At 37.5% G+C, this 16,712-nt stretch overlaps 1 protein-coding gene across 6 annotated transcripts in view; it reads right to left on the bottom strand.

The window, feature by feature from the left end:
- The window catches only part of crtc3 (CREB regulated transcription coactivator 3), a 52,535-nt gene that overhangs the window by 33,923 nt on the left and 1,900 nt on the right, over window positions 1-16,712 (bottom strand). For all 6 annotated transcript variants that reach the window (XM_089129107.1, XM_039654393.2, XM_039654392.2 and 3 more), the window contains 2 exons: window positions 5,526-5,636; window positions 4,764-4,892 (listed from right to left, as the gene is read on the bottom strand). In XM_089129107.1, coding sequence (XP_088985233.1) covers window positions 4,764-4,892; window positions 5,526-5,636 — 240 coding nt within the window. The remainder of the gene's footprint in view (window positions 1-4,763; window positions 4,893-5,525; window positions 5,637-16,712) is intronic.

Genomic DNA, 16,712 nt, shown 5'->3' with positions numbered 1-16,712 from the left:
CACCTGGTCTTTTCACGATCTGATAGCTTTTCTATCGGAGAAAACGCATGAAGTGACCAGGTGTAAACAGGCACTACGGTAGTGACAACTGAATTAACATTACATCAAATTGAACGACTAGATGTTAATGACGTATTTGAACATGCATCAGATATGTCTCTCATTTCTATCAGCACTGCAGGCAAATCACCGGGAAATACATCTCGTCTCATTCCCACATTCTGACAAGTCCTCTTCTCTGCACCGTAATTGCTTTCACAGGCCCTGTGGTCTAGGACTCTACATTAGAGTCCATAGAGACATTGTTGCCAGATCATTCTAGAAAAAGCAAACACTTGGTTAAACAAAACAAGCCCAAAATAAGCGATCTGCCTCACATAAATTAGCCTAAAATAATGGCCATATTTATAAAAAAAAAAAAATCTCAAAGATCTAAAGAATGCTTATAATAAGCGCACATGCTAACACTGCCAAAAAAAAGTGCACGGTTTAAAGCAAAAGCTTAAACAAAAAGCAATAGAATGAAGTTTGTCCTTGTTGACACACATAATAAATCTAAAACAACAGGATTTAAAATCGCCCCATTCCTGATGTCATGATTTTTCGCTGCACACCCTTAACATGTTCCTAACTACTCGTGCGTGTGTCTCTCCATCAATCACAAGAGTGTTACTGCTGTGAGAGTAAGATGTTGAGTATGACCGTCTGATGTTGTTCTGTACTGCATACCAAAACTGCATCCAAAAGATCAAACTATTACAAATGCATGACTGAAGTTCCTTTTTCACTATGCTTTTCATTTTTGTTTGTTCATCTCATTTCACTACATACTCTTTTCTTAACTATTCTCGAAATGATGCCTGTTTTTCTAATTAAAGCAGGCCAAGTTAATAATAGTTTTAGAACTGTATACAGATAATAGATTTTAGCAATTACCACACTGACTGTTGCAATCATGTTGGTACATTTTCTTCTGCCTTGGGATCTGACTCTTGGTAAAACATTTACGGCACTGGCCATCTCAGGATACAATCACAGCAGTGGGCATATACTCGCGTTTCTGAAAAATGTAATTCCCCTTGAAACTGTTTTTGATAGAGGGTTTAGAGAACATGGTGCCACCAATATCAAGGTCATGAGTTTGATTACTAGGGAATGCATGAACTGACAAAATGTAAAGCTTCATGAAGCAATTTAAGTTGCTTTGAAAAAAAAAGAAGCAAAAAGCAGCTACCAAAATGTAAAATCAGTCACAAATGTAGAGCAGTGGTTCCCAAAGTGGGTGCCGTGACAACTGGCCAGGAATGCTGCAGAATCTCAGCTTTATTTTCCAATTTAAACAACCTAAAATAACTATAATCGTACCATATAATAACCTTTTACAGCATATTTTAAAATAATATCAAAACACCAACATATACATGTCCAAACGAAAACAAATAAGTAAAAAAAAAAAAACTATTATTTCATACATTTAAAGTTGAAATGTTTATTTACTGCTAATTGGACTGTTGTCGGGATAGGGAATCGTCCTGCTCGCTCCGCCCTTTGTAATGGTGCACGCTCAATTTTATATTTCACGCAGATGGACAGAACAGGACAAATTGATACATTTATAGGTTTAAACAAAAGAAAAGCAGAAATGTCACAGCCCAGAAGACCGACAGTCTTTTTTATTAAAAAATATAAATAATGACAGTCTTTCTTTACTTCACTTAACATAAATACTTGTTGTTCTAAAACATAAAACAAAAGAGTCTTTCTTGACCTGACTTGCGATCACTTCAGTAGTGAACGCGCCAGAGAGAAATGCACATTTCATACGGATTACATAAGCAGAAAATAGTCTGTTTTCTTTCTTTTTTAAATCGTTCTGTTTAAAAGTACACATTTCGAGCTTTCTATAGATATATTTCTCCGGTGTGTGAGGCAAGTATGCCTACCTTTTAGGCTACGATGTGTTTCGGTTCATTTATGACTCATGAGACGAGCTCCAGTTCACATGCTGACGCCTCCGTGTCGTGATTATCTATTGTCCGTTATATATTTACTTCTTATTTATTAAATCCAGGCAATTGGTTGAATAAAACTTTTATTAAAATTAAGATACAATTAATACAAAACGAAATTCAACTTAATGAAAGGCTTTGTGCTTTATGTTTGATGTGAAAGTTTTAAAGCAGTCTTTCAGAGGAGCTTTCAGAGCAGTCGCGTCCGTAACGGGGAACTGTCACGTAACAATATTTATCCCTCATAGATACGTACATAAAAAATAAGACAAAATGAATATTTTATGTTCTGTGGAGATGAGCCAATTAACCCTTCTTTCCAGTCGGTAGTATTACTTTTAGTACTTTTTCAACCTAAAAAGTGAAAGGTTTTTTTTGTGTCACACCCGTAACGGATGTGTTTTTCCCTTAAATATAAAACTGAGGCTGAAGCATGTGTAGACTGAGGCCCCGTTCACACGAAGGGAAAACGCAGATATTTCCCTGCGCTTTGGCCTCTCATTTACACGAAAACCCAGTTTTTATCACAGAAAACGATTATTTCTAAAAACTCCGGCCAAAGTGGAGATTTCTGAAAACGCTGGTTATGTATTGCTGTGTGAACTGGGAGAAACGGCGTTTTAGGTTCTCTCTTGTCGATTCTGAGGTTTCTGATTGGCTTGCATGGCTTTATCCTTTTCCCTACACTGCCGCCCATAGGTTTGGCATATATATGATGGCGCTCGATGGCGTATGTACATGGGTGTGTGCATGAAGTTATTATTGAAAACGGAGAGGGGGGGAAATATTCGTTTATCTAAAAACCCGGATTTGTGTTTTCTGAGAATTTATATTTCAAGTGTTTTACCTTAAATGTCACATCCACGCTGGAATTGGCCATTTTTAAAAATATTATCCTCAACTAGTTTTGTGATGTAGGTCTACGTATTTTAAATAATACTAATAGTAATTTAAAGATGTGGCAGCATTGGATCTAGACGGGAAGGATAACTCTGAACTCTGAAGTGGACTCTGACTCTGATGTGACGTGATTTTGCTTTCTCACACACATTTCTGTTTCATATCGCATGTCAGCCATCATTTCTACTTAAGAAAATGACAAAAATAGTAACGCACAGTAACTTTGATAAGTAACTTTAATCTGATTACTGGTTTAGAAATAGTAACGCGTTAGATTACTTGTTACTGAAAAAAGTGTTCAGATTAGAGTAACCCGTTAACGCGTTACCGACATCACTAATTGTATATATGTACATATGTTTGTTTAGTTTAATTGGGTTGGGTTGCCGTGGAAAAAAAAACAAACACTACAAAGCGGTGCCATGCTTTTAAAAAGTTTAGAAACCACTGATGTAGAGGATGAGTCCTAACTATAAGTATGAGAAATAATAACAGTGATGCATCACTAACAAGTCGGAATGTAATCAGTCTGGACTCTTTGCTGCATCAGATTAATATGTGTTTGTAAGCCGCCTTATGCTGAATTCTCAAACTAAAAGCAACAACAACTAAAACCAGAAAGTTCTGGGCCTAGAGCAAAAAGCTTTGAAGACAGTAACAACCCAGCTAACCATTTACTCATTAAACTCATTAAAAACAAGTGTTAAGGCAAACAAACAAAAACATAACAATACAAACAGACAACGAGGTGAAGAAAACGAAATCATCCGAGACTCTGAAGAAACCCGTGAGAATACACAAGAATATCTTCAGCTCTTGGGCAGGGAGTGGCTCAATTCACAGAGTTCTGACAAACAGGTCTTGCCGTTTATAGCATGACTGCGGTCGCCGCCATTACAAATGCCTTTTTCCCGCTCAAAGAAGAAGGGCGGCCGTGGCGCACAGTGTGGAATTACTTTGAACCCATACTTTGAAAGTCAAGTTCTTATGCAACTCAACTCCACCAAACTCCACTTCTTTCTTCTGTCTCCCTCACACTGTCTTTGTTGTCTTTTCATATGACATGGCATCAGAGCAAGTGGACCATTCCCAAACTATTGCAATTTGAATGACTACGGAGTAGCTTCTTACTGTGTTTATACATTTTTCAAAGCCCAAAAGTTCTCTCTGGCTTTAAAAGAACGAAGATGAAATCAAAACTAAATCAGCAGAAGCCTCTTCATGTCCTAAACATCTTCAAAACAGCATAGTAACTCATAAAGCATTAGGGCCTTTTTATTTTTTATTTAATCTTTAGCGCTAAGCTAAATCTGCAGACCGAATTTATTTTTTGAGCCCACAGACGATTAAGCTTACAGACAACCACAGAAAAATAAATGAAAGAAATCCATCAACTACACAACTGGGGAAGATAAAAGACCGGCCGGGCCGGCGTAGTCAGTGACTTCATCAACCTGCGTGATGAATGAATGCAGAACTAGCGGCAGAACACCCAAGACGATCTGCGGCAAGGTTTATTAATCACGCACTAATGAGGACACCAGAGTACTGATATTAAAATCTCTAAACGATTCTCATGAGTGGGGAGAAAACAGCAGGTTATTGCAGTTACCCACTCCTTCACACCCACATTGCAAGAGTGGGAATATCAATACATGGAGGATCATCAGCAGCCTGAAGCCTAAAAAAAGCTTCCCACATAAGCAAAGGTCAACATGTATGACACACACACACATACACACACTCTGAGCTCATAATAATGATGCATCTACTAGCGTAAATAAAGACCCTCACAGATTATAAATCACTAATACCCTATCCAAAGGCCTTTACAGCAGTGAACTTAAAGGATATCTGCCGTCCATGCTTGTCAATGGGCCTACGGTGCGGTGAGTTGATCCGATTGCGGTCTCGATGGACCCTCTCCACCAGACCATGGTGTCTAGTCCCTCGCACAGAGTCCAGACCGGAGGGAAACCCCCCCTGTGGAAAAATAAAATGTTGGTTAAGACTCTGCACACAAATGCATGAATCTGTTTTAAACACCTTTAATAGTAACAGCCTAAAAACTGTCAGTGAAAAAACAGTGTTTATAATTCAGGACTGATAAAGCATGCATAATACACACAAAAGTATTCCAAGTGCCACCATTAGCCTGCATCCCCCAGTGTATTCAGTCAACTCCAAAGTGCTTTTACCTCTCTAGGTTTCGTTTCTCAAGGAAGACAAAAAGTAGGGATCACTGCTCGGAGTCTCAAAGAAGCTTTATTCAGAGCAACAAGAGCACTTTCACCTGAAGGTATACAACACTGTTCTCCATAGGGGATAGACACAGATACAGTTCTTCGGCTCTTGGAGCGCACCGCTGTATCAAGTGTACTTGTGGGGATAGCCGTGTACTGAAGGAGTAGGCGAAGTGAGGGCAAACTAAGAGCTGAAGACAAACACGCTCTTTGTTTAATAAGGAGAAGGTTTGCAATTACCATCTCTTGACATCGTTTATCTGAGGGTAGAAAAGCGGAGTATATGGCTGGAGATTATCTTCTCCTAAATGAACATGCCTAACTGGACAGATTTAGTAGACTTTGAGAAGTGGATGGAGGACAACCCGGGTACCTGGAAATCAGTGCTGGCATTGCCTATCTGGTTGACGTTGGGCAGCGAGCCACCGTAGTACTGTGCCCGGTTCTGAGACAGACGGAGCTGCTGGATCTTCTGGAACTGCACCTTTAATCAAGAGGAAGACACAGTGAATGCATTTGATTAAAAAACAGGAGAGTGAGAGTCTTCCCAGGCATTTTATAAGGTGTTGCTATAATAACATATGTATTTAACTAAGGTGGAAATTCTTGGAAGTGTACCTCTGAGCCCAAGCCGGAGGACAATGTGGATTTTGTTGTTCGGCAAATGTAAACAATGAAAATTATCAATTCTGATCAGGCACAAGCAAATCAGGAGGTGTTCCTTCCTCCCACTAACCAAAGGACAAAATTTGAATCTCAAAGACTGACCTCATTTAATGATATCAATGGGTTACTACACATAAGCTCAAGGCCTCTTTTTAATCCAACAGACTGACATTAAGCCAGAGCGTAAAACCTGAGCTACGTCCTGCTTAGTTGTAAGGGCTACATTATATATATATATATATATATATAGGATAATCTGAAACACATCGCTGCTAAGATATCAATGAAATACAAGAATTACATTGAAACACAAATTGAAACCTATTTTTAAAGCTGCTCTTTAAAATTGCGATGAAGCAGAAGTAGCAACAGATCTTCTCCTTCATACACATGAGTGAAACGGATTGTCGAAATGTAGGTGAGACTTATATCTATTGGTGGTTGATGAGTGGCATACATCACCAGAGGGAAGTTTTTCAATGTTACAAATAATTAATAAATAATTGAAATGTCTCCTTGTGATTTTTCAGCTGAACGTCAGCTGCAAAGATGAAGCTGAGGATGGTGACTCGCATAGTGAATGCACCTATACAGAGAACTGCACATTTCATATGGATTACATAAGCAGAAAGTATGTCTTTCGTTTTGAATTGGTTTAATAAAAGTGGACATTTCAATATTTCTAAAGACATATATCTATATAGTAGCCTATAAGCTGAGTTTCGGATCATTTTTGTAAAGTGCTCCATGCAGTTCATGGAGACCGAGACAGCAGAAAGCACATCCTGTTTGATTTCTTTATCTTACAAAAGCAAGTTTTCATGTTACTGCAGGGCCTCCATGTCATGCAGTAAACACGCTATACTGTAGCTTCCCCACACTCCGCACAAACACTTGGATATGTGCCTAATAGTAGGGTAAATCTAGGTTAATGTTAGAGCGAGCTGCCATATGAAGTTGCAACCTAAATGTTTCAAATGATAAGCCACATTTGAGATTGATGTATGATAGATGAACGTTTGGATTTCCAGCCCAACATACAGTAACAGCCACAAATAAACCACCGTCTGTTCCTCACGGGTTGCGTGATACGGAGTTTTTTTTCTGCGACTAATACAATCTGGGTCGACTAAGCCTCTTCTAGACAACTAACGGTTAGCCGACTCTTAGGGGGCAGTGCTATTGATTATCATCTCTATCATGGCAAAACTTTCAACCGATTTTACTGACAAATAATTTTCTGAGCACACTCGAATCGAAGACTGCTGTCACACACAAACTCAGAATGCTGTCACACAGCGCGCGTGTACTGAACTAAGAACTTTTTTACATTTACATTAGGGATGCACTGATATGAACATTTTGGCCGATACCAATAATTGATAACTGATCAATAACTGATAATTCATTATGTTTGAAAGCCGATAACCGATATATCGGCCGATAAACTAAAAATCCAAATTTTTTATCTAATTTTGAGAGCCTGATTACAAAAACAAAAGTCGCATCCATGTCCCGAGCGCACAATTGTAATGATGCTATCATTATAGTGTTGTATAGCCGATATGACAGATTTGCGCGGCACATGTTGTACCGAACCGTATTTTCATTCTTTGAAGAGATTTCAATCATATTTCAAGAAATTCAAAAATATAAACAGTGCTCAACAAGTGTCTCAGCTGAAGGGAGTAATAAATTATTTATCGGCTTTAATATATCGGCCACATTTTCTTACCAAGCCGATAACGATAACATTAAAAATGAACATATATTGGCCGATACCGATATGCTGGCTGATATATCGTGCATCCCTAATTTACATTTATTCGTTTTATCCAAAACGAGTCGACTTACAATTGCTATATATGTCAGAGGTCGCACGCCTCTGGAGCAACTAGGGATTAAGTGTCTTGCTCAGGGACACATTGGTGTCTGGCAGTAGATTCGAACCCGGGTCTCTCACACCAAAGGCATGCGTTTTATCCACTGTGCCATCACCACCATTATTTTTTACAATAAAATAAAGTAAAACAAAATTTAGGTCAAAACAGCTTGCTTTCTTGTGACATATTGACATAGCATTTGATTGGAAAAAAATCTGTTCAGTTAATCCTTTTGGCTCGTCTTAAAATAATTTTTTAAAAGAAAACATTACCGATTAACTGTGCAGCCCTAATTAGATGTCAGAAATTCATATATCATGGCTTTGTCCACACTAGCATCTACCAACATAACCTCACTCTAGATTATTGTGTTTAAAAACATGGGCTATAATTAAACAACAAAACACAAAATATTCTCTCACTCATCAGACACACCGTTTCAAAGCGCAAGCAAGATGCCGCTTCAAATCCAGTTGACACTCTTCCAGGCAGACAGCTCAGAAACGCAGGCTTGTTAATAAACAGGCTCAGATCCTCGTTCTCAGCACACACTCTGGGGTCATGGATTCTCACATCCAGCCTTTCAATGTACAGCGTTATCAAAACAATGACACCCCGGCTGTGGAGTAGGACCAAGCTGCTTAGTGAAGCCGAGGATTTCCCTGGGGAAGTGTGCTTAAGCTTATGCTCTTCCTCTCCTCTGTCGACAACACAACATTGCAGAGGTTGGTTAATACATGGGGTGGGACCAATTTGAAAAATTTGGCCCATACTGAAAGCCAATTATTCTTCGTGTTTGAAAGCAGCCGATAACCGATATTTTGGCAGATAAATCGAAATTTGTATTTAAAAACAAAAGATTTACCATTAAAATAAATGTCCAAAGCACTTCAACATAAATCAAACATACAGCATTAGCCTAGTCTATCTATTGCCTTACAAATAAACAAAATAATGCCTAAATAACGAAAACAAACAAGCCGTTGGACAACATTACTTGAGTATAAAGAATCAAAATGCATGTGCCATGGATAAAAGCAATGGAATAGCCTCCACACGGACCGAAATGAAATTATTTAATGAAACTATATTTTTGGTGAAAATGACATGAGAAAAGTAAAAGAGCTAGTTCTTAATAATAATGCATCAATATCTTTGAAATAGAAACATCTGAAAATAATATTACTGTTTCAAATAACAGCATTGCAGTTTGAGATGTGTGCAATGAAGCCGAAGAGCTGAATGAACGCCGGGAACTGAAGCTTTCTGTTAGCGGGTAAATTAAATCAACGAAACGTATCCTATTTGAGTTTAATTAGATACTTATAAAACAAACATATTACAACATATATCTGCACAAGTGAACTTGAACTAATTTGCGTGTTTATCAGAATGAACTCCTGCTGCTCTCCCCCTAATAATGCACTGAAACACAGTGACCCAAAGAATTCAATATTACAATAGTGTTCCCATTATAATGTTATGTAATATGACAGTCCCCCAATCATAGCTGTTTATGTTGTGCATTACCATTTGAGCTAGATGCTCTGAATGCATATATAAAAAATAAACAATGTTACTACAATTTAGATTATTTTGCAAAAAACAAAAGGCTGTGAACTCGACTGTGCTGTCATGAAGGTGTAACTCTGTTCTGGATGTGCTCTTCCCATAACAATGAGCTAAAACATAAGAGCACAAATAATTCACAACATTCTTATAAAGTAGTGTTTTTATTATAACTTTATATTGCTTATATGACAGACTTGTGCTGCACATGTTGTACTTGAGTATATTTTCCTTTTCAAAGTGATTTCAATCATATTTCAAGCAGTTCAAAAGCATCATGGTGAACACTGGGCATCTGAAGTGTCTCAGCTAAAGGAAATGATCCATTATTTATCGGCTTTGTATATCAGCCAAATTGTCTTATTGGGTCGATAATTATCACATTAAAAATGAACATAATACCAGCCAAAACCAAAAGGGTGGAGTTGCTACACTCCAAAAAATATTTAAGCCTAAATTTAAGATTACATATTTGAATTGCACATAAAATGTCCATCCATTTTGATTACACAGTTTTAACATAAACTAATAATTTTAATGTGAAGCATGTGCGTCAGACATATAAACATTAGTTAAGAAAAAGAGTTCTTAAGATTTCTGTAATGGTACTACTAATAATCTGATTTCATATTTTAAATACACAGCAAACATGTTGATATATTTCTCATTAATAAATCTAATTTATTTCAATCTCAATTTTAACTAACTGAATATGTTACTACCAAAAAGCATGCACAGAGAAGTCAAAATTAAACATGATTTAATGACTCGTAAATGTAAGTACACATTGATGGCCTAAGACACGAAACGAACGGTTTGTGTGAGAAAACGAACAGTATTTATAACGTAGTGACGTCCAAGTGATCTGAATCAGTTGTGCAATGTCCAACTGAACCGAACTGAATCAGTTCAATGTTACGCCGGAAGTGATCGCTTGCGTGTGACGTCACTCAATATTTACACGGAGATTTCGGAAGTTTTACCTTTTACTAAACATATTTAGATATATCGAAATCGTCTTCCATTGCGGTTTCCCGGATATCTAAATATGTTTAGTGAAAGGTAAAACTTCCGAAATCTCTGTATAAACAAAGAGTGACGTAGGTGCGCAAGCGATCACTTCCGGCGCATGCGCAGACCGAAGCGCCCGTGCAGTCAGGTCATTTTGTCATGGCTATGATTACAAGAGGTAAAAACGATATAAATACTGTTCGTTTTCTCACACAAACCGCTCGTTTCGTGTCTTAGGCCATCAATGTGTACTTACATTTACAAGTCATTGAAACATGTTTAATTTTGACTTCTCTGTGCATGCTCTTTGAGGTGGACCCCCTTAGCCTCCAGTGTATGACTGATAGACAACAACGGTTTGACTGAAAAATGTCAAAATTTAAAATATTGCGGAAACAAAGACACCTACATCTTGGATGCCCTTGAGGTAAGCTAAAACATATCAAAAATTAATTTCAAAGTGAACTATCCCTTTAAGAATTTATGTTTATTACCTGATTGTTCAAGCTACCTCAGAAAAGTGCTCTGTTTGAAAAGTGATCTGTTTTTTCGCTCTTCTTTATTCTTTTTTGTATATATTATAGAAGTATCGGATCGGGACTCGGTATCGGTAGATACTCAAAATCAAATGACTCGGACTCGAGGGCAAAAAAACCTGATCGGGACATCCCTAAATTTAATAGTTTTCCCAATTAAAAGATTTAGCACTTTGGTTGAATAATCCTATTTTTAAATTGCAGCAACAAATAATAATATACTACGTCATGATTTTTTTGTGGAGAAACCCGTTTCATTTATGTATGACTGACAAAAATGCCACAAAGTAGTTAATGATAAAAAATAATAATAATAATAATAATAATAATAATAATAATAATAATAAAGGAGGCGAATCCAACCAGATCAAATTTTTATTTGCAATAACAATTCAAATACATAGTCTTAAATTTGGGCCTAAATATTTTTGAGTGTATTATTTCCGTCAAAAAAAATGTTTTCCATTATTTTACATTAAAAATAAACTAATTTAACTAGTTTCCCTAATTAAATATTTTCCTCATGAGCGGTGCATTCACTTCTCAATTTTAATATTAGAGTAACTTTTACCAGAGATTATTTATATAGAGACATGCCACTTCCTTAATACAAAGGGAAAACCCGTAACACCAAAGATGGTGGTTGTATGCAAATGCCCCGCCCTTCCCGCTGGACAGCCAATCGTCTGCTTTTACCGGTCAAGCTGGGAAACATTTAAATACGTTACTGTTTGAAAAGGCGGCAGATTTGATATGCAGTGTATGTGTGCGTTGTGTAAATATCAGACATCCCAAGTCTCCCAGAAGTTCCGGGTGTCTCCCGCAGATTGATATGAGGCTCATTGATGCCCGCAAATTAGTTAAAATCTCCTGGAATCTAGCGCGACCGAGCAAGAGCGCACTCACATATTGTGTTTCAAACTGTGCAGCGCAGGCGCGACAGAGCGAGAGAACCCTTGCGCATGCGCAGTAAAAGTATAACCTGTGGGAAAACGGCGTTTTAAACCTTATATTGGGGCAAAGTCATCAAACTTCTTCAGCGATTTTTATCATATTTTACTGCTGTTTCTATACATGCAGTTTTTATGTCCGGGTGACCAGTGAAAGTGCAGTTCTGACTCTCTGCCCATTCATTTAGATAGGAGCCTGGTCTTGTTAAGTCCGAAATAGCTGCCCGGAGGCGTTGCCAAGATGGCGGCGAGTGGCATGACTTGCCTAAAAGGACTTTGCTTTTACTAAGAAACTCTTAAGATGAAAAATGGTATCTAAAATTAAAGTGGCAGACACACACTACACTTTTGTTCCATTGACTTTCATTTATATGCAAGTGAATGCTGGAGACAAGAAACACAAGCTCACGCAAAGAAGTTTTAGCAGCGTTCCGAAGTTCAAGTTTGGTCACTCTGAAAATTTGCATCACGTGAAGAGGTCCGACCAATAGAAGATTGATATGACACTCTTAGCTGAACTAAAAAAAAGTAAAGTGCAGTAGATTACGAACAAACAGAGACACCTTGATCCACTCCTTGCATAGGCTGGACATGCCCAAAGGGCAGTTAGCACGCCTGCAGCTGGATGACTTGCAAACATGTAGTGGTCTTATGGACAACAAGCGTTATAACGGCACACAGACAAGTTCTGTTTACATTTCTGTTTATCACATCCTACTCAAAATGGCTATAGTGGGAAGACTCAATACAGCTCTGCAAAACATCTGGTCTTTGCTTTCTGCCAACTCTCTCAGATCCATCCAAGGTGTCAGATCTGTTTCTACAAGCAGACGTCCAATTCTGAAGAGTGTTTTTGTTTTGAAAGAAGACAACTGTTCGACAAAAATTATCAAATGATCTCTCTGTTTGACATACCAGTTTAATGTCCAGACAGACACCATAAATATAATTAAACAATTTGTAGATTCACTTCCTCGAAAAGTTTACAGAGTAAACACTGTGGCAATGCTGTTTATTTGAGCGCCACGAGAAATGTCGAGAAACCAAACACAAAGAAAAGTGGTGGTCACTTTGACATGCCAGAAGCATTGTTAGTCATTTCATTGCAAATGACACACTTCGCTGCTTTGGCATTATTGCCATACAGTCCACTAATTTCACTGGTGGATCATTCCTGACAATGTTTGGAAAGCTACAATACATTAATTGTAAATGTGTCTAAAAAAATGCAATTCCTACAACAATCTTTTTTTTTATCTGTCAATAGTCTCCAGTCCACACATAAACATTCCCAATTATTGATGAAGTACTGATTAAGTATTGATATACTATATATCAAGTATTGATTTTGTTAAAAGGGGTGATGAACTGAGAAATCAAAATGTCTTTGAGCTTTTGACATCTAAGAGGTCATCATATTATAAGAATATCCTGTAAGTTTCAGAACTAAAAACAGCCTTGTTAGTCCAATAAAAGCTTTTATTGACACCAGACCCGCAAACGACTCGTTTTTAAAAGTGGGGAACTATGACGTCAAAGGGGTTAAAACACCACCCCCGCAGAAGAAGATCAACACCTACTCAACATGTCCGGTTTAGCCCCGCCCACTAGGGTTGTCGCGGTTACCGCCTTTTATTTATTTATTTAATTTATATGTATTTGTTGCTATATAAATATACCAAATGTGGACAAAAACGAGGACATTTTCAGTAACCAATGTAATCGAAACTAAACAGCGTCTACAGTATATGCGCATTGAAAGACTTTCACTCAGCGCACATATTGTTAAGACAACGGACTTTGAGCGAGTCATTGAACCGTTCATTCAACGAACACGTTTAAAAAAGCTGATTCATTAAAAGAGATGTAATGAAACAAGATGTTTATTATTTTTAACTTTGAGGTTCAACTTTTCAAGGCTCAGCTGAGCAGCAATGTGTCGCAACGCTGAAGCTGATGCTTCACTTATTAGAGACCAATATAGCATTGATTCAATGCGTGACTCACTGATTTTATTTCCTCGCGGCTTCCTTGTGCAGTGGGATGCTGACCAGCGCTGCTGCTGACGCGCATTTATGGGAAACTACCCGTGAAAAGAACGTTAAAATGATGATGCGACAAATATTTCGCTTCCCTTTGACACGACAAGCTTTTCACGACTTCAAAGGCAGGTAATTGCACGCGCTCTGCCAATCTCTCTCATTCACTGTCTGTGTGAAGCCTGTAGGCTACACATGACATCACCATGATAAAAAGTCTTGTTATCATTATGAACTTGTTTAATATTCAATACACATGCATTAAGTTCAAAACATAGAAGGGTTAAGCCTCATGAAAAATGTGAATATCGCGGTTGCTGCGGTTACGTGCAATCCTCTGCGGTTGACTTGTCAGAAGCGCGGTACTACAATATTGCGGTTAGCGCAACAGTCCTACCGCCCACCGATTCGTGCATTACACGCATAGCTAAATAACATAAATGCCTACCTATAGGGCTGTGAAACGATTAATCGTGATTAATCGCATCCAAAAAAAGTTTTTGTTCACATAATATATGCGTGTTGTGTGTATAATTATATTGTATATATAAATACACACATATGCATGTATATATTTAAAAAAAATGTGTTATTAATATATCAAATATTTATATTTATGTATAATATAAATTTTTTATAAATATATATAAAGTATATACATACAAATATTTCTTAAATATATACATGCATGTCACATGTGTGTGTTTTTATATATACAAAATAATTATACACACTACACACTCATAAATTAAATAAACACAAACTTTATTTTGGATACGATTAATCGTTTCACAGCCTTACTCGTGATGACAAACCGGATCGAGCTACCAAGCAAAATATTGTGCAGTGCCTGGTTGTGGAAGAAGACAGTCGCTGCATAAGCTTCCTTTGGATTCCAATAGGACTTCATGGTTAAACTTTATTTTTAATGACATTCTAGCAGATGAGGTAAAACATCGTCCGTCTGCTCGCCTTCATTTCCCTAAGGATTGCCCTGTAAACAAGACTGGATTTGCAGACCGATTAAGAGTAAAGAACGGTGCTGTGCCGTCTATATTGGATCTGAATTGTGGAATTGTGCAACACACGGACTCTGGGTCGAATCATTCCTGTTGCCATTTTACAACATTGGACGTTTTCAAAAAAATTTCCCCAAGTGCATTGATGGGTGAGTTGAAACTCAATATAATATGCAAAACTGTTATCCACTCACAGCAGTGGGCGTTTACTTCCAAGTCTTCAGTGCGAGACGCCCATACAAACCAAACGTTTTTCAGGTAGGCTCAAAACTTGGGTACAAAATAGCCTATTACTTATTCATTTTGATGTTTCTGAATGCAAAAACCAAGCGAACGTCATAAGTTGACCTCAGAAAACAAACAATATAATAAAATTTAAAAGACCAGTTCATGACCCCTTTAAAGATGACAATGCTTAAAAATTACAAAGTAAAATTCAAGAAATGCTTCAGATTTCACAAACTTGCCTCTCTTTTTTTACTTCTCTGAAATGCAAGCATTTTCCTCAAGGGCTCATTCCATTGTCAAGAAAAATTGTGTGTAAAGAGTTATGACTTTAAACTCTGACAACGTACTATAACACAAACACAACCCCGTTCTTGTGCCCTAGAAGAAGAGGCAGCCAAATCATGAACTGGCAGATCATGTTCATTCATTCCCGCCTACAGACTCCACACACAGAGACAGAGTGCTGTCTGACGCAGAGCTGCTTTCTGGTAAAACACTTCCTACTGGTGAAAGACCAACAGTTGAACTACTACACCTGACCGACATTTCTTAACCTTTCTCTGATCCATAATTCAGTCGCTAAAAAAAAAAATATGATCGCAGACATCAACTCAAACTCAAGATACACAAAAGCCTTTTTTCACAACTAACAGTAAAGTAGCCTGAACATGCTCTTTTACTGGTCAGTCCAAAGCTAGGGGATGATGTTGTTCACCATTACAAATGTTACTCTAAATGTTTACATGTAAATGAAACTGAAAATGCAAAGCAGCACAGCATAATAAAAGCCTTTGACAACATGACCCCAATAAATGTTTACCACAGCTTCTGACAAAACACCAGTTAATAGTCCTTGTTTAAAATCAGCCTATTAAGTGAATCTTCTCTAGGGCATGAGTAAGATTGTTACAACAATATAAAATCAGTCAAGTTTTAGCACTCTTTAAAAAATAAAGGTTGGCATTGATGATTCCATGAAGATCTTCACTGAGACAGAAAAAGAGTTATTTTAAGAACTGTGTGGTAGAGGATTCTTCTATGCCATTACTGCGAAAACTTTTATATTTCAGAGTGTTAAATGGCTTTTCTCTTCAGCTGATTTTTCATTCATTGGAATGATTTGATTCTGGTTCAGTCGCTGCATCATGCAGTCAAGTATTTCTGAAAAAGAATTGATGTCAAGGGCAACACTGTATCTTAAGGCAGGGACACACCAGGCCGACGGTCAGTCGTCAGCGTGTAACTTATCTATCAGGCTAGTTTTTGCGGTGCGTTCCACATGATAACCGTGTCGGGTTTATTTTCCAATAACAATTGACTGATTGTACATTATCCATTGCAATCCGCAAACAAATAAACTCCCTCGGCATATCCAAAAAAGGTGCAAATTTAAAAACTTTACATCACATACCTCACACTCAAAAAAAGTGTAATAAATAATACAATTGTATTCGAGTGAACTACTTTACATTGTGATTCTGTTTTAAGAAATCACACACAAACATTATTTCAAACAATATTTTTAAAGACAACATTTGATTTCAACTTCTCAAAGACTTGATGAAGTATATCTCGAGATATCATTGAGATATCATAGACCCCCACCCCACATATCAACATAGCTACATCATAGAAAGAAACATCTCTTCTGTTTCTGTT

This window comes from Pimephales promelas, chromosome 1 (genome assembly GCF_988280905.1).
Source record: "Pimephales promelas chromosome 1, fPimPro1.hap1.1, whole genome shotgun sequence".
NCBI lineage: Eukaryota > Metazoa > Chordata > Actinopteri > Cypriniformes > Leuciscidae > Pimephales > Pimephales promelas.
This window is presented reverse-complemented; position numbering and strand designations above follow the sequence as displayed.